Source organism: Medicago sativa, chromosome 1 (genome assembly GCF_051527215.1).
Source record: "Medicago sativa cultivar Bolivia chromosome 1, Bolivia_mono, whole genome shotgun sequence".
Classification (NCBI taxonomy): domain Eukaryota; kingdom Viridiplantae; phylum Streptophyta; class Magnoliopsida; order Fabales; family Fabaceae; genus Medicago; species Medicago sativa.
In genome coordinates this window covers 17,835,256-17,853,286 of record NC_140749.1, presented here as the reverse complement: position 1 = coordinate 17,853,286, position 18,031 = coordinate 17,835,256, and the positions used below count along the sequence as shown (strand labels likewise).

The 18,031-nt window shown below is 32.2% G+C and overlaps 2 protein-coding genes, 3 long non-coding RNA genes and 1 pseudogene across 7 annotated transcripts; 2 read left to right on the top strand and 4 right to left on the bottom strand.

Moving 5' to 3' along the window:
• Positions 1-616: 616 nt before the first annotated feature.
• LOC146953256 (uncharacterized) lies at positions 617-2,197 on the top strand. The gene is made up of 4 exons (XR_015009074.1): positions 617-933; positions 1,053-1,109; positions 1,650-1,727; positions 1,919-2,197. It is a non-coding gene; the product is annotated as an uncharacterized LOC146953256 (long non-coding RNA).
• Positions 2,198-3,612: 1,415 nt separating this feature from the next.
• On the bottom strand, positions 3,613-5,686 carry LOC146953255 (uncharacterized). Its single transcript, XR_015009028.1, has 3 exons — positions 5,283-5,686; positions 4,416-4,468; positions 3,613-4,325 (listed from the first exon to the last, which is right to left on the bottom strand). It is a non-coding gene; the product is annotated as an uncharacterized LOC146953255 (long non-coding RNA).
• A 6-nt stretch (positions 5,687-5,692) lies between these two features.
• On the bottom strand, positions 5,693-14,412 carry LOC146953252 (rust resistance kinase Lr10 pseudogene; annotated as a pseudogene). The gene is made up of 3 exons (XR_015009000.1): positions 11,043-14,412; positions 10,609-10,653; positions 5,693-6,949 (listed from the first exon to the last, which is right to left on the bottom strand). The product of XR_015009000.1 is annotated as a rust resistance kinase Lr10 pseudogene (transcript).
• LOC146953254 (uncharacterized) lies at positions 7,025-9,970 on the top strand. 2 transcript variants are annotated; one of them, XR_015009017.1, is made up of 5 exons: positions 7,026-7,402; positions 7,529-7,643; positions 8,001-8,052; positions 8,686-8,793; positions 9,568-9,970. It is a non-coding gene; the product is annotated as an uncharacterized LOC146953254 (long non-coding RNA). The 2 variants fall into 2 exon arrangements; XR_015009011.1 differs by having other exon boundaries at positions 7,025-7,402; positions 8,686-9,970.
• Positions 11,082-11,768, bottom strand: LOC146953253 (uncharacterized). Its single transcript, XM_085741324.1, has one exon. The coding sequence runs from the start codon at positions 11,766-11,768 to the stop codon at positions 11,082-11,084; it is 687 nt and encodes a 228-aa protein (XP_085597450.1).
• A 433-nt stretch (positions 14,413-14,845) lies between the features above and the next one.
• On the bottom strand, positions 14,846-17,499 carry LOC146953251 (rust resistance kinase Lr10-like). Its single transcript, XM_085708486.1, has 3 exons — positions 16,798-17,499; positions 16,254-16,280; positions 14,846-16,168 (listed from the first exon to the last, which is right to left on the bottom strand). Exons 1-3 carry the CDS (start codon positions 17,474-17,476, stop codon positions 15,048-15,050), a joined length of 1,827 nt encoding a protein of 608 aa, XP_085564612.1. The 5' UTR covers positions 17,477-17,499; the 3' UTR covers positions 14,846-15,047.
• Between the last annotated feature and the right edge of the window lie 532 nt (positions 17,500-18,031).

The window sequence follows — 18,031 nt, the reverse complement described above, 5'->3', positions numbered from 1 at the left end:
TAAGAAGCATAAGAATCAAGATAATGAACACTTGTTATTAATTATGCTGTTGGATTGTTGTTATATTTTATATATTAAAAAACTTATCTAACTGATTCAAATTAGAAAAAGTACATAATGTGATGTTGTAAACAATAGTGTAAATAGTAATATAATATGTTCGGTTACTTTTATTTTTGTATGTGGCCAGTTAAGTAAGTCTGTTATAGGTTTATATTATTATATCTATGTAAATTCAGTAGCACTTGTACCATTTTCACAAGATTGATATCTATAACATTCAGTCAATTTACTTGTAAGGTGGAAATTATAGATAATCCATGCATTCACCATTTTGAGAGGGAGTGTTGTAAATAATAGCAATGTCTAGAAGACTAGAGTAATGTTTTTGATTTTGTTCCTATTTCATTTTGAACGTTGTTTTTGCTGAATCTTCAGCTGTTAGGGTCTAGTTGTTAGGGTCTTTAGACCTTTTTTTTTTCACCAAAAAAGAAAAGAGAACTTATATAAGTATGTAAAATACATTTAACAACAGTTTAACTTGCAATAGAGAAAACACATATATAAGTAGATATTTAAAGTATAAATAGTATCTAAGAAAAATATTAAAGAGTCCTGATAGGTAAACATCCCTATGTGGCAAACACCCTCCTACCTCCACATAAAAAAATGACATGTGGCAATGTGGGCCCCACACTCCACTGATTGTCTCTCTTTTTCTTTTTCCTCCCACTACAAAAAAACGCGCTTGTTTGTGGAGGTTTTTCCTTTTTCCTTTTTCCTTCCTCACACTCTCACCTTCGTCAACCTCAATCTCCCTCGCCGCCGCTTCGTTCCTTCCCAATAGGTGTAAGATCTGGCATGCTCCATCGTCTTTGATTCCTCACAAGCTTCGTTCCTTCTCTCAGAAGCTCACGCATGGATCCCAACCAGGTAAATTCAACGTTTTCTTCAACCATTCTTAGATCTGGTTTCAATTATTTCATTTTCTCTAGCAATTTCTTTGATTAGTATAATTAATTAAGATTTGTACGATTTTTCTTTTTGTGCAGTCTGTAGTTGAAAACTACTCCAATCCAAGGACTTGTTTCTTTCACGTTCTTTTCAAGGTTTAGTTTAATCAATTATGCTCATTCTTTTCATAATTTTTTGTTTTGTGATATAAGATACATGCATTATTTGCGATGTAAAATTTGTTGTGTTTTGTATTTGATAAGCTACGGCGTTGGCATTTTACATTCTATCGGCGCTCTTTGTTGATAACTTTGTTATCATTTTTGTGGTGACTGTTCTTCTTGCTGCTCTTGATTTTTGGGTGGTTAAGAATGTCAGTGGAAGAATTTTAGTTGGAAGTTGTAGATATGGGTTGTGAAATAATGTCTTTCTATTAAAATGTGTTTTAGGTGAATTAATGTCTCTTTTTATGGCCTCTGATTTTAGTTTTTATTGTAGTTTAGGTACAATATAGCCTATCGACTCATTTTGGTGTTCTGTAGAGCTGTTTGTTTGTGCGCAGGTTTGGGGGTTTTATTGCTGCAGAATCAGTGGCTTCTGGTGTGCTTTTAGGGAATCAGCTGCTATGTTCCTTTGGCTGTTTTTTGGTTTTGTTCCTTTGGCTGATTTTTGGTTTTATTGTTGATTGTTTTCAGCAGCATATTCAAGACGAAATTGATTGAGCCTAAGTTGAATTTGAAGGAAATCAAGATTGCCTTCATCTTTTAGAGAAGGTACATAACTTCTAAGTTCTAATTTATATTCTGACATATGGTTTAGACATCCTTTGGTACTCTACACATGCTATTTCAAGGGAAGACATCTTCTGGGTTCTAATATATATATTCCGACATATGCCTTAGACATCCTTTGGTACTCCACACTTGTATTTTAACTAATGAAGTGTTTTCTTTTTTAATTTCAGTCGAGCTTGATTCATCTTTGAACGCGAGAGGATCATGTGGTGGAGGCAACATCTGATGTTTTTAGAGTATATGTTAGAGTTTTATGGTTTATATCAAACACCAAACCACACTTGGTTAGATGTTCAAGTCGTTATTTGGGAAGTTGAACAAGAGTAATATTTGTTGTATGTTTAGTTCTGATGATATCCCTTTTAGAGGAAGACATATTTTATGCCATTATGAATTATGTGTTGTATTGTTACATTTGATATTTAATTTTATATGAATATTTTTAACTACATATGTTATAATGGTTATGTGAGGATCCTGTTAGGTTGATGTTTGAGGAAGACGTTTGGGGGAAAGATATAATGAATGTTATAGCTTGTGAAGGTTGTGACAGGGTTGAGAGGCCAGAGACATATATGTATATATTTTGCCTAAAACGATATTATTTACTCCTGGGAAAGATAACTAGCCAAATATATGGTCTGTATGACCACATTTTTACAAATACGTGACCACTATTATTTCATAAATTAGAATTTGTCCGTCCTTCGGCGTGATAAACTTGCCGATTGTAAAACATGTTATTTATGGTTGGAAATGCTTTTAGAGCAGTGATCAAATGAGATCATGCGTTCGATTCGCCTAAAACGATATTATTTACACCTGGTAAATATAAACTAGCCAAATATATGGTATGTGTGACCACATTTTTTAATATGCGTGACCACTATTTTTTCAGAAATTAGAACTTGTCCGTCTTTAGGCGTGATAAACTTGCAGATTGTAAAAGAAGTTATTTATCGTTTGAAAGGCTTTTAATGTAGTGATCAAATGAGATCATGCGTTCTATTCGCCTAAAACGAAATTATTTACATCTGGGAAATATAAACTAGCCAAATATATGATATGTATGACCACATTTTTACAAATACGTGACCACTATTTTTTTCATAAATTAGAACTTGTCCATCCTTAGGCGTGATAAACTTGCCGATTGTAAAACAGATTATTTATGGTTGGAAATGCTTTTAGTGCAGTGATCAAATGAGATTATGCGTTCGATTTGCCTAAAACGATATTATTTACACCTGGGAAAGAAAAACTAGCCAAATATATGGTCTGTATGACCACATTTTTACATATGCGTGACCACTATTTTTTCGTAAATTACAATGTCTCACTGACAATTGGCTTGAATTGTTTTTTTTTTTTTTGCACATGTAAGTTATAGATAACCAAATAAACGAACAATATAACCATAATTTGTCAAAGGCGTAACCATTTTTTCGTAAATTAGAATGTCTCACGACTAGTTTTAAACACATGAAAGAAAAAAAAAAACATGGTTACGCCTTTGTAAAATTGTGGTTACACACTTCAAATATTTGGTTATACATAATTTTCCTGTGAAAACAATATTATTTTAAGGCGAGTTATCACTGAAATATCAAAAGTGATAAAATGTAGTGAAAACAATATCATTTTAAGGCATTTTAAGGCGATATATGTATTCAAGTTTAAACTATTTACTCATTGTTTGATGATAATAAAGTGAGGTGAATGATCTTCATTGTTTGACAGACTTTAGGAAAACTATCCAAAAATGATCTGCGTTTAACCATTTTTTAACAAAGGTGTAACCACATTTTATTTTCATGACCAAATTGTCTTTATCACTATTTCACATGATATTAAGAGTTCAAGCAACATAGAATCTATATCTTTTGATATTTCAGTGATAAATTTCCCATTGATTTACAATAAATAAGGAATGTTTACAATACCTTAATATTACACATCCAAGTCAAAAGATTACAAAGAAATCTGTCAATTATCAAAGAATCACTCATTCTTTCTTGAGCCATTATATCATGTTATGGTCCTTCCCATACACTTTTCATCTTTTCTTCTAGTACAACCAATCCCTCCTCTTTGTTAAACTGGTAATACAAGACCTTGACTTTCATGATTCCAAGATCTTTCTTATCTTTCACCTTGGGTATATCAAGTCATGACAATTGACAACAACCTAAATTGAAGCTTCTTTTCAGTTTGTACTTCCAGATCAAGGGGTGATATTATAATTCCATTCCCAATCGTTTATATTGCTCAATGTCATCATTAAAAACCTGAAGTGTTAGTTATTGAGTCTTCTTGCAATCAACTAATTTTTTTGATCCCAAACAACAAACACATTACTAATCATTATCAAATGCAAAATAAAATATGCCACAAAACAACTCCAAAAATGAAAAATTACATATGGGTCCAATTTATACCATTCATTCGTATATAGGTCTTCATATCCACAAGATATCGGAACGGAGTTTTCATAATTCTACTCCATTGCGCATCAGACAATGTTCGGTTAATATCTACCAACTTATTGGTACGGGGCATTTGAGTCTTTATCTGTGGCTGCAAAATCAACATTATTCATTCATTAATGGCATAAAACACAAACAATTACATACACATTAAACATCTCATTAATTAAATTGTACTTACACCAACATCACAATCCCTTTTTCGTTTGTTTTCGCTCATGATGTTGACCTTAACTGTTGTATACAAAAACAATTTCTATCAACATCAATTAAAACACACACAAACACCTATTCTCAACACACGTCACAAGAACGTTTTGAAAAAATTTATCTTGTAACTAAAATACAAACACATTTTACAATCACACGTTTTCCACAAAAATTGAAGAACGTTATGGAAATAATACTGTGACGAGTTAATGTTTTCCTATCTTTGTTATCATAGACATACTTACAAAAATTTATATTCACTTAACCATATTTTAACAAAGACGTAACCACATTTTTTCCCTTCAAATTTCAAAAATTTTACCATTTTTTAACAAAAGTTCGACCACAATTCTTTGGACATATGTTGACACTAACTCTACCTGCAAACTACAAAAATTGGGGAAAACTTATGTCCATCAGATCATCCACTAACACTTGAACAAAATCTAACAACCTACCAAATTAATCAACATAATCCAAAATTTGATTAATAAAAATCAATGTTTGCCTTGTTATGCAGTACTAACACATATGTCCATCACTACTATTGCTTAACAACCAATAATCCTACCCAAAGTAATGCACCAAATTAACGTACATTAGTTACTTCAAGTGTTAGTGTAATAATCCTACCCAACCATGTTCAGGACAGAAAGAATATGTAATAAAAATGGAGATTATCCCCAAGGGATAAAAACTACAAAACATATATGTTCAAGCATGTAAAAATTACTAGATCCAGAGTCAAAAAAGTAGTTACTAGATCTGAGATTAGAGAATTAATATAGTAAAAAAACAGTAAAAAGAAAAAAGAAAAACCATGAATTGATATTGCAACCTGGGAGGAGATGGGAGGAGATGGCGGTCGGAGATTAGAGACTAGGAGGAGATGGCGGTCGAAGATCGGAGACTGGGAGGAGATGGCCACGACACAGAGAGATGGAGAGAGAGCAGAGATGGCGTTTCGGAGGAGATGGCGGTCGGAGATCGGACCCTAGGAGGAGATGGCGGTCATAGATCGGAGACTGGGAGGGGCGACGACATATAGAGGGATGGAGAGCGGAGAGCGCGGAGATAGGAGACAAAGTTTCAATTTTTTTGGTTTGTTAGATCTATTATTTTCTTTCTTTTATATCAATCTTTTTTTTTTTTATCAATCTTTTTTTTATTACTATTACATGCCATGTCATAGGTGGTAGAAATGGGTGTACCAAAAGAGTGGTACATGAATCTTTTTCCAATATTAAATGACTAGGGCCCCGGCATTGTAGAGAGAACCCAAGAAGAAATTAAAGAGGTTTGACTATATCGGTCTGATTGCATCTGTTTTATTTTGTCTTACATTGTTATCGATACTCATAGTTTATTTTGATTATATCGGTCTTGACGCACCAGAGGAATACCAAGAAACGCTAGTACTATCATCTCTAACATCATCTGCTGGTATATCTTGTGCATAAAGGTAAGGCTTATTAGGCATTTGCAAGTCCCCATCTTCTTCTTCAAGCATCTCTAACACTTTATCCATTGAAGGACGATCACTAGGTTTTGTTTGTATACACCACAAAGCCACGATCATCATTTTCTTTGCCAATTTCATTTCTTCAACTGTGTCATTCTCAATTGTTACTTCGCTACCATCATGTAATCGATCATAAATCCAGAAAGGGAAATAAATTTGACTAGATTGCTCAGCTAATGCATTCAAGTTCTTCCTTCTACTTGCCATCTCCATCAACAACATCCCAAAGCTATAGACATCAGCTTTGTAAGATATTGTGCCAACATTTCGGTAGAATAGTTCAGGGGCCATGTATCCAATGGTTCCTCTTGCAGCAGTTAATGACACAATACTTTTATCTGTAGGAGAAAGCCTAGCTAGTCCAAAATCAGAAACTTTTGGATTGAAATTTTCATCAAGAAGGATGTTATGAGGCTTTATATCAAAGTGTAGAATTTTCATATTGCATCCATTATGCAGGTACTCAATGCCGTGAGCCACTCCGAGTGAAATGGAATACAATTTTTGGCAACTCAAGGAATGATTCTCTTCAGTATGAGAAAATATGTATTTTTCCAGTGATCCATTTGGCATGAATTCATATATAAGAGCACGTTTCGACCCCTCCACACAAAATCCAATTAGTTGTACCACATTAACATGGTGAATTCTACCAATGGTTGTAACTTCATTGACAAAATCTTGACCGTTGGACTTGGCGTTGTCCAATAACTTGACTGCTACAAGACGACCACTTCGAAGTTGTCCTGTGAAAACAGATCCATAACCTCCGCTACCAAGTTTAGTCTTAAAATGTTCTGTTATCTTTTTTATGTCTTTGTAGGAGTATCTTATAGGCATGATACTATTGTCACTGCATAGAAAATCTTCAATGCCATCATACATCGATAAATGTTTTCGTCGCCATTTGTAGATTAATAGTACAATGATACACGGTGCTCCAATAACAAATTTAACAAGGCTGATCAAAAATGCCAACTCACCTATGAAGAGATGAAAAGAGATAAATAAAGTGAAATTATAATAAACTTCACCATTTAAAATTAAATGACAGTTGAAAAATATAATGATACATATCTTAATATTAGACTACTGTAAGTCTCATTTTGGGTAGATTTTGACAAGTGTCAAATTTCTAGGTCATCCACCTATACATCACAAAAACTAAAGGTTTACTTTTTTAGCCAAATCTAGCTTTCATGCAATAGGAGGGAAATACTTTCATTTGAAATTCAAATTCCACTAAAGACAATTGAAGATGCTGTCAGATCAAAAAATTTAGACAAACTTAAAATAAACTTCTCAAAACTCAACCTTTCACCTCACAACTTCAAACGAACATCCATCTCACTCTACATCCTTCTCATTCCTTCACTATTATTCTTCTTCTCCCATCCAATCCTTGGTGGAGATCCATGGATTTTTTTCACCAGAAGGTAACTCTCTCTCTCTCTCTCTCTCTCTCTCTCTCTCTCTCTCTCTCTCTCTCTCTCTCTCTCTCTCTCTCTCTCTCTCTCTCTCTCTTATTTCATGGTGTTTTCTGTTTATCATTCTTTGTGCAGAACAAATGGCAAACCTTGAAATCGAAGAAATGTCAAGTACAATGAGGAACAAAGCTAGCAGTAATCGCAGCCAAACCCAAAAAGAAGTGTTGTTGCTGATTTCGAAGCTCTCATGGTTCATTCTCTCTCTCAATTTTGTCGTGCATGATTGATGATTTTGTTTTGATCTTACTGTTGAAAACACAATAAATAAGTTTTGATTTTTAACTGAAACGTGAATTGGGTTGTTGTTGTTATAGATTGTTTTCATTTTTGATTGTTATGTTCTTGGTACTTACATTTATGTGATGAATCAAGTTCATAAATTAGTTATTTCAATTTTGTAAATACATTGCTGCTGATTTGTTCAACCCACAAGATGTTTGTATAATTGATTGAATTAAAGTGTAGGAGTGTTAATATTATATGTGGCTGTAAAATCCATGGCTTTCTCATCCCTCATCTTCCTGATTCTTTTTCCTCTTTTTTGCAGGTTGTGAAATTATTTGAGTGGGTTGTCTTTTGAAGGTTCTGTGTATATTTAGGTGAGGTTCCTTTGTCTTTTGGATCTTTTTTTTTCCAGTTTGTTTCACTGTAGAGAATCATAGTGTGCCTCTTTTTTTTTATGGTGTTTTTTTATTTTACAAGTAATGTTTTATGCTTGGATGATGTTTAGTTAGTTTTCTCTCACATGTGGAGTGATTCCCAAAAACTTTAAGTTGATGAAAAGCTAATATATTTAGTTAGTTAGTTTCCTATTGTTGTAGTGATCATTAAGCTTATTATTATTCTTTATTTGTTTGATTTTAATTATGCTATAATCCCATTGATGTTATGTATTTTTTCTGGTTGTTGACACCAATCCAACCTACATTATTTTTCGTTTTGTCTTTTGTAAATCTTAAAGCTATAGTCATGTTTTCATGGAAGCAATAGCTATAAACTATTAGGCTTTTTAATATTAGGCTTTTTAATCATTAGTATCATCTTTGAGACTAATCAGTGAATCTGCAAGATGCATTTTTCACGCCAATTTTGCCTTTCACAATAGTCACCTTTTTTTTACATCTTTACAGTTTTATGTATTTGAGTATATATATAATTTAGATATATATAATAAATATACTAGAATAGAATTTGCAGTTTTTAACTTTCTGCTTTGGTACATTATTTTGCAGGGAGAATTATAACTATTTTATTGTATTTTTGTCTACATGACTCACTTAGCTGCATTGCTTGCCAGCTACTAATCGCGTAGACATCACACTAGCAATTGAGATACACAGGTTCATTTTATTTGGTGTTTTTATGGTGGAATAAAAGTATAGTAATATTCGGGGGATTATTCCTATTAGAAATTATAATCACTATTTTATATGGGATCGATCCTATATGCATCTTATGGGATTGTCATGCAAAAGATGTTCTTCAACCAAAAGTTTGTACTGTTAGAAACTTTAAATTAAATATGTTGTTATACTAAATTTCAAATTTGAACCTACTCTCCAGTTGAGCACTTGGTTAATTAGTCAATCATTTTGATAATATTCTGATCCTTTTGGTGTTCAAAGTTGTTATTTTATAACCTTTAAAAATCATTTTAGATAATGCGTAATTATATGAATTTGAATGCTTGATGTTAATCAATGCAAGACTTTGTGTTGTTAGAAACATTATTATGGAACATTGTGTTTCCGGGTGGTTTAAAGGATTTTCACCCAATGAATTCCATACAAGACAATTTACAAATGGTAAAAGTCATTTTATTAATTTTATTGACTCTTAATGAGGGAATTGATCATATTTTCAAATTTCACATTTGAATCTACTTAAAGTAGTAAGCCTACACCTCTGGTCTCTGCTATATTTGTTGTTATTTTAGGTTGCATATTTTGTATAAATGTTTAAATAAAAGTATTCATGATGTCTCAACATTATGAATCATTTTTATATGTGGATATTAGTTGATGTAATTTCACTGAATCATTTCTCTTAGCGAAATGTACTATTTTCTCTCTTATTAGTTATGTTTCTTACACAGTCACATGGATATGTTACAGACAGATAGTTGTAATACTATCGTTCATCTCTTTCATCAAAAGGACCAAACATCAAGCATTGAAAGAAGTAAAGGACCAAACTTCAAGCAATGAAAGACGTTCATTTTGCCTTCAAGCAATCAATACATAAGACATTCACTATAGACATTTAGAATTCGGTCGTATAAGCATTTCATGTTTGTCATGTCTTAATTTGGAGTTCACATTCTTGAAGAACAAAAAGATAAAGAAGAATTATATGTTTAAATAGGAGGTTTCCAACTTTGATACTGTGAAATTATCATTGGAGCTAATGGAATTGTTCCCTCAAAGTATTTTGTAAATATTATTTCATTTACTTATTTTGTTTAAGATTTGACTTGATTGATATATAATGGGATTGGAATGTTATGCTATTAGATTACATAGTTGTGGATTTTATAAAGATATTATGCATGGTTAAACGGGGTGCAAGAAGAGATATTTTTAAGTTAAGGCTATCTTCTAAAAATATTGGAGGATTTGCAAATTCCAAATAAGTTGATAATACATGTGGTTAAATGGAGTCAAGAGCATATATCTTTAAGTGAACAATTATCAAATAAAAAATTAAGAGGACTTGAAAACACTAAATAATTTTTCAATCTACACTCAAAAAACAAGGGGAGCTGTAAGATATATCATATGGTATAACTATAATATGAATTAAATTTTTTTGTTGTCGTTTTCATTAATAAACAATTTGTCTTATTTAGTATTAATTGTATTTTGTATATAATAAACTATATGCATAAAATTATGTGTGTATCTATAATTAATTTTCTCCCCGTGTGTTGCATGGGTGTAAATACTAGTTTCAAACAATCTAATCCAGTTAATACCCACTTGGGTTGGCCTGGAGGTGTTGACTGAGATTTTGGAGTGTCTTCCTCCTCAATGTCTCATGTTCAATTCTCTCTGGTGCCAATTTAGATGGACTAGTTTACTTACTAATTAGCACCTTTTAATTTCACACTTTATTTAGCATGTCCTGCATTTACTTAATGGAATGCAAAGGCTTACCTATGTAAATCGTGATACCTCGGAAAGCCAACAAATACGTGTATTCTGCAATAATATACACAAAAACATGGTTAACAAACAAGTTAACAAACAAACTTAAAATTAGTCAATAATTATGGATTGTAAAATACTATAATAGAGAGCGGGATTAAATTACAGCGATGTATATCCCTCCCATATATGATATGAATTTATTTATTTTGGTACAAATATATGATATGAAATTCATATATGATATGAATTTTATTATGAGTAAAGTATAAAATAGATAAATAAACTAGTTAAATATAAGACGTTGAATTATATTTTGCAAGAGTGTGACTTCAAGTTCAACTTCCAGCATCATAAGGATCACCCAACTCATCCTAAACTTTTATTAAACCAAAAAAAAAAAAAAAAAACTGAGAAAGGTGGAGTTGTTTGGAGCAAGTTACCTAAAGGTCGACAACGAGGGGTGTTATTGTGATCAAGCCCTAGAACCCAATGATCTTTGCAAAGACTATTGAGCCAAGAAAGTTCAAATCCATCTCACGACGGATGTCCATGCAAGAAATGTTGTTGTCGTCGTCTTCAACATCCAAAGATGTCAGATACATAGATTCTATACGACACCCATCTCCCAACACCAATTCGGACAAAGATTTTTTGTAGGCAACAGCATAGAAAGAATTCTGGTACTGTGAATACAAACTAGTACTATTCGTACAGCTACGACCATCCGTCCCATTCGGACAGCTAACATATAACATAGATTTTGTCAATACATCTGAAAAGTTGTATTGATAAGCTAGGTAGGGTGAGGTGAAGAAAGAACTGAAATTATAGAGGCCTAAAGAATAATAAGGAGGAATGGAAATATTAGAAGCAAGATTGAAATCCAATAGACGTATAGTGAAGTTATTGTAATTAATTGATTGCACATGGTATTTTCCAAATGAACCATAGTACAAAATCAATTGGTTGTTGTCCTCACATGATAAGATGTACCTTTTGTCACCACAGTTTTCGGGACTGTCTTTCAATCGGAAAGGGTGGCTTATGTTATGGACACCACAAGTTCGAGAACATGACTCTTGTTGTTCATCACCATACACTTTGTTGAACAGAAGTATAAGCAGCATCACCAAGTACACCACCACAATATTCACAAAGAATGACATTTTTTTTTTTGTTTTCGGATAAGTAACAAAACCAAAACTCTTATTTTTACATCAAATTAGTTGAAGGCATTATCGTGGAAGATAGCAATTAATAAGCTCGTAGACTTTTTAAAGTCTTCCGTTGATTCTCAAAGATTGAATATATCATCAAGGGAAATGTTAAACATTGCCCTTCAGGTATTGGTTAAGAGAACAATAATAGAAATATTGTGTTGGGAAATGGTAGAAAATGATGGATTCAACTTTTTAAAAGTTTAAAAATTGTAGTTTCCAATATAAAACTACTATTTTTGGTTTCCTTAACCATTGCCCTTTTGGCAATGGTTAGCAAGACCTTATGATCAAAATCATTATAGGCCGTTTCAATCATTAGGCCATTAAAGTCATAGCCATATTGCCTCAAAAAATTTATTTTTTATTAGTAATGAGATAGTAATAATTTTTTAATGTTTGCTGTTTTCACGAAAGTATTAATTTTTTTTTTTTTAAGGAACGAAAGTATTAATTTTGTAATTCAACTTCTTATATAAAAGTAGAAAATAATACACCTAACAATTGACATATTTAATTATGTATAATTAATAAAACCTTCTTGTCAAAAAAAAAAATTAATAAAACCTTGTCTAATAATGTAAATATAATGACTCAACTTTTTTTTTTGTCAAGATATAATGTCTCAACTATGATTGAATGAGTTGGATTTTATTATCTATTGTGAAAGAAATGTTAAATTAAATTGATTATAATAATTTAGTAAATTATTTTGCATTTAAAATAGATGAAAAAAAATGCAATTTACATAAAATATTTAAGAAAAATATTAATATTAAAAAGGCCCAATGCCTATAGTTCGTTTATACCTAAATTTTGATTGAAACAGCTCCTTATTTGTCAACTTCGGTTTTGACGCAAGCTTCAAGACTTTTTTCATTAAATTTAATCTGATAGATGTTGCCGGAAGTACTAATTAATTAGAGTAGGACTTATTGATATTTGATAGGCACCACATAATTGAATATATTATCAAATTCAAATATATGTATCCTGTAAATCAAGTTTTGACGTAAGCTCTTGTGTCATACAAATTTCCAATGTTTACTGTGTAGAGAATAAAATAGAAGACGAAGGATTATGTCATAGAAATTTCTATGTATTTTATAAAAAATATATTAAAAATCATGATTTTTAACCCAAATTCCAAAATTTTACATGTTCCCGTAATTAATCAAAATCTTCGGACTGTTGCTTAGTTGTTAGTTGTTGGAGAAAAGCAACAAAATATTATTTGAACATAAAAGTTGCGTGAGTAAAGATCAAAACAACAAAAAGTGCTCACAACTCATATGGAAGACAATAGATTTTGGGTTATGATGAGGTGTGGACCTCACTCTTGAGGTTACTCTTGACCTAATATAGATTATCTTTGTTGATGGATCATTTTACGTTATTTTTAGTATGTATTTGAGTTAGTTTAGTAGACAATTTAGTCATTGTAGAGGAATTTTTGGGAAGGTTCCCATGGTTTTAGAGATATTTTGTATTGTATTCAAGTGAGTCATGTAATTTTGTTTCTTCCTTAAATCAGACTATTTCATAGGTGTTTTGAGTAGTTTATTAATAAATAATGTAATTTGGAAAGCAAGACATCTCATTAAAGTTTTGTAATACATGGAATGAAGAACATCAAAGTTCATTAAGGTTTTGAAGATATTACAAGTTGGGAAAATCTTGTCCCTAGTCTCAAAGAACAAGTCGGAGAAGGAAAACACTCAAAGAATGGCGAAAAAAGACAAAATATACACCTATACGATGAAGAATACGTTGGTGCTAACATTTGAGAAGTTTTGAAGAAGAGGAAAAAAGAGTTCCAAAATATGATGATGAATATGTTCTCGATGACATTCATGAAGTGTTTGAAAAAGACAAGAAGGATGAACCACTATATGACGAAGAATATGTTCCTTTTGACTCTAGTGAATTACTTATAATTAGAAGAAGCTTACACACAACAACAAATAAAGAATAATCATGTTGATTTTCTATTTGTTTGTCTCTCTCCTTGTTGATTATTCTGATTGATTGCTTCTCTTCCTTTTGATTCTTCTGATTGATTGTTTCTCCTCCTTTTGATTCTTTTGATTGATTGCTTCTCTCCATTTTGATTATTCTGTTTGATTGTTTCTTTCCCTTTTGATTCTTCTGTTTGGTTGCTCCTCTCTATTGGTTCTTATCTATGGTTGCTTCTCCCTACCGACTCTTTTGTTTGGATTGGTTTGACTTGATTCTTCTGTGTGGACGACTTCTCTCTTTGCTTGGTTGATGGTGATGGTTCTTGCCGCCCTCTCTATGATAATAAGTCTTTTTGGTTGCTACTCTCCGTTGATTCTATATCAGCTCATTTATTTTAATTTTTGGGTTAATCTGTGATAAACTTAACGCGCGGTAAGCTTTAGTTTGAGGGGTATTTTTTTATTTTTTTTGAAAGTTTGAGGGGTATTGTTAAAACTTTATATTATTTAATATGTTTTTCGTATTTTGTTAGAACTTCTTGTTGATGCATCATGAGTTTTACTGTAGATGTTAGATAATAAAGTATTGGACTTAAGCCATTGAACATTTATATAATTAAGTAAGTAGTTCATTAACTTCTATATATATTCCCGTGTAAACTTTTGTAATAAGTAAGTTATTGGATTTGTATCAAACGCTAGCAGTCTTTGTATTTCCATAGGTACTCTTATCACATATCACTTCACAACTATTTTCTCTCTACCTATTTCTTTGCCGAGATGTCAGTTAAGAACGAGTGAAAATTGTGCTATTGCAGATTTTTACCGGACTTCTTCAATATATTTAATACTGGATGAGCAGCTGATGTATCTAACATTCCATCATACCCTACATGTACATTTCCAGAAGATTGTTTTGTGTACATTGAGGCTTTGTACTTTTTTCCCCCTCATATTGAGGGGACCATGTTAATTGCATTGGTAGTCAACTGTTTTAGAGATGATACCACAGCAAATGCAATCACTTTACCATGAATGATTAAAAATGCAAAAGGATCTCGACAGATATTTTCTTAGGTTTTTCAAGTTGAATTGTGACCGCAGGAAATACATATAAACAATATGTTTACATATACATTGTTGTTCATATATTTTATATATAAGGTCCGGTTAAACACAATATGTATGGCTTTATGTGTGTGAGTGAAAGAAAGCAGGCTGATTCTGGTTCAAAAGCTATTTATAAATCAGACAAAACATGTTTGAGAAGTCAATCTAACTCTTGAATTACATCTAACTCTTGAGTTAGTTGTCTAGTAACCGTAGCTCCAGCATTTCTCCTAGGTTGTCTTGATTGAGAAGCAAAAGGATTGGGAGGTATTGGAGTTTTGTCTACATCTCCCTCCAACATTTGAACCACCATTTGCATTGATGGTCGATCCATAGCATGCCACTGAATGCACCAAAGTCCCACAATGGCCATTTTTCTTGCAACTTTTTCATCCCCTTCATCGTCAACATGAATTCTCATTTCCTCTTCGTCATCTATAAGTTTATAAATCCATTCCGGATAGTAAACATGACTACTGTTTTCCTCTAAATCCTCTGTGATTTTCTTCCCACCTATTGTTTCAAGCAACATCATTCCATAACTATAAACATCTGATTTGTAAGACACATTTCCAAAGTTCCTTGAAAAAACTTCTGGAGCAATGTAGCCCAAAGTTCCTCTAGCAGCGGTCATTGACACTACGCTTTGGTCCCTTGAACATAATTTAGCAAGACCAAAGTCAGATATTTTTGGAATAAAGTTATGGTCAAGTAACACATTTTGTGGTTTGATATCAAAATGAAGGATGCGTTGATCACAACCTTGATGAAGATACTCAATTCCTTTAGCTATACCTAAAGCAATTTCATGCAACTTTTTCCAACCAAGGAAGTTTTTCTTGTTTTCTGGTGAATTTATGAACTTTTGCAGTGAACCATTCGGTAAAAATTCATAAATAAGAGCTCTTTTAAATCCATCAGCACAGAAACCGACCAATCTAACAATATTAACATGATGGATTCTACCCATTGTACCAACTTCATTAAGGAAGTCTTTCCCATTTCCTTGAGAAACATTTAGTATCTTCACAGCAACAATGAATTCTTTTGAAATGCTTCCTTTATAAACAGTTCCATAGGCTCCTTCGCCTAACTTGTCTCCAAAATTATTTGTGATCCTCTTAATTTCAACATAAGAGTATCTTGTGGGTTTAAGAGCTTTATAGTCTTGTAAAAACTTTTCTATTATTGCTTGTTTTGCTTTCTTCAGAATGTAAGAGTCGTAAATATGATAGACTGCAGCGGTGAGCAAAATAAAAAACAATGATCCTAAAATTGACCCTGCATTTATGAAAAATAATTTAATAAAAAAGATTTTCTTACATGCTATAATTAAAATAAAGAAAATAAAAAATGTATAGCTGACCTGTGTTGACCAGCATCGTTGATGAACCTACAAAAATCAAACTTGCAAAACTCAGTTTATATTTGTTAATGTTCTGAAATAATTTTAAATGCAATCAAAGATTGATGAAATATTTACAAGAATTGAAAATTCTAAGTCATGACCAAGTTAACTATGGTTAGATAATCTATTGGTCAACAAATATTTTGTTTCTTTTAATCAGATGAACTATATTTAGACATTTCTTCATCCATCTTCCTAGTTATAGCTAAAAAAATTGAAAATGTAAAAAAGGGTGTTTTCAATAGTGTCCCAAAGATGAATCTTCATCAATTTTTGTAAAATAGTGAATTTTGTAAGAGAAAAAGAGGGTGGAAATTAAACATGTGATATTTTGCTAAAAAAATATAGGTCCATATTAGAAGCACTCTTAACAATAGTTTCTTAAATATGTTAACCACATAATAGAGGATGAACAATCAAATACAGTGTTATGTATTTGTGTCAAGACTCAAGAAATGGGATAACAATTCTGAATAGAAACAGCTAGCTAGGTAAAAATTACCTTTGTGGTTTTTGGCGAAGCAATCAACTTCCTTGTTGGTAGTATTCTTCCAGCCACATCTGTTTCCTTTTGATTCACAATGTTTGCAATTAGGCTCAGACCACATCAAACGAAGAATGTTTTGGTTTCGAACAGAACCAGATTTGCTGTTTAATGAAACATTAAACATTTTGGTGCAAAACGAAAGAGGGAGGTAGTCGATTGATTCATAAGAAGGGATAGCGTATATTTGAGAGGTTGATGTACTTAAACACGGAACCAAATATGAGTCCATCTTATCTCTAATCAAAAGTGAACAATTGAAAAAGTGATTGTCGACAAAATCATTATAGCCATGTTTCAAGTAGTTGAAACGAGATTCTGAAAGATTAAGGTTGTGGATATGTTTGTAAAGACAACTTTGTGGATCGGATAGTTCAATAGTTTGGTATTTGTAGTCAATGTTCTTAACATTGAGTTTCACCGAGTGAGGGAGTTCAATCATTGTTTCGTCATCCGATGAACAAAGTAACTCAAATCCTGCATAGCCACACATGGATGCTTGACGGTTTTTTATTTGGAAAGGGAATTTGATAACTTGATTTCCACACGTTAAATCTGGACAACTATTGACCATGGCTGTAGTTGTTCTAACAACAAAGTAAAGCATCAACAACAATAAACCATAATGAGTGTTCATGGTATTGATTCTTGAGCAATAGTACTATGTCTTGAGTCTTGACTCTGTTTATAGGAATTTTTCAAACTCACTTTCACTATAACAGCTTCCTAGAAATTTCCCTCATGAGATAGAATTGTTTGTTTTGGTCAAATGCAAAGACTTGTAATTAATTAGTTAACAGGTGATTCAAGTCAACCGCACAAGTCTTCTAGCCAGCTTCCCCAACAATATGAAGTCTTTGTACAAAGAATGTAAAGCCTTGTGAATTTCAAATATTTCCATATGTAGCCATGTCAATATTTTTTATTTTTTTTAATTCTAGGGTGAGTTGATGTGACTATAGCCACACCATGTCTTTAGGTAGGTCTGCAATCCATCCGACATAAGAGCTTAATTACGTCAAAACCAAAATAATATAGATGTCAAGTCAATATCACCATATTAGCGCAAGTGGGTTTAATGATATATACATGATTCAAAAAATATATATTCTATTACGCCAACCTTTTGTGAGAAGCACACCATTGGACGAGAAAGCACCACCATAAGAGATTGAGAAGAGGTAGACATGCT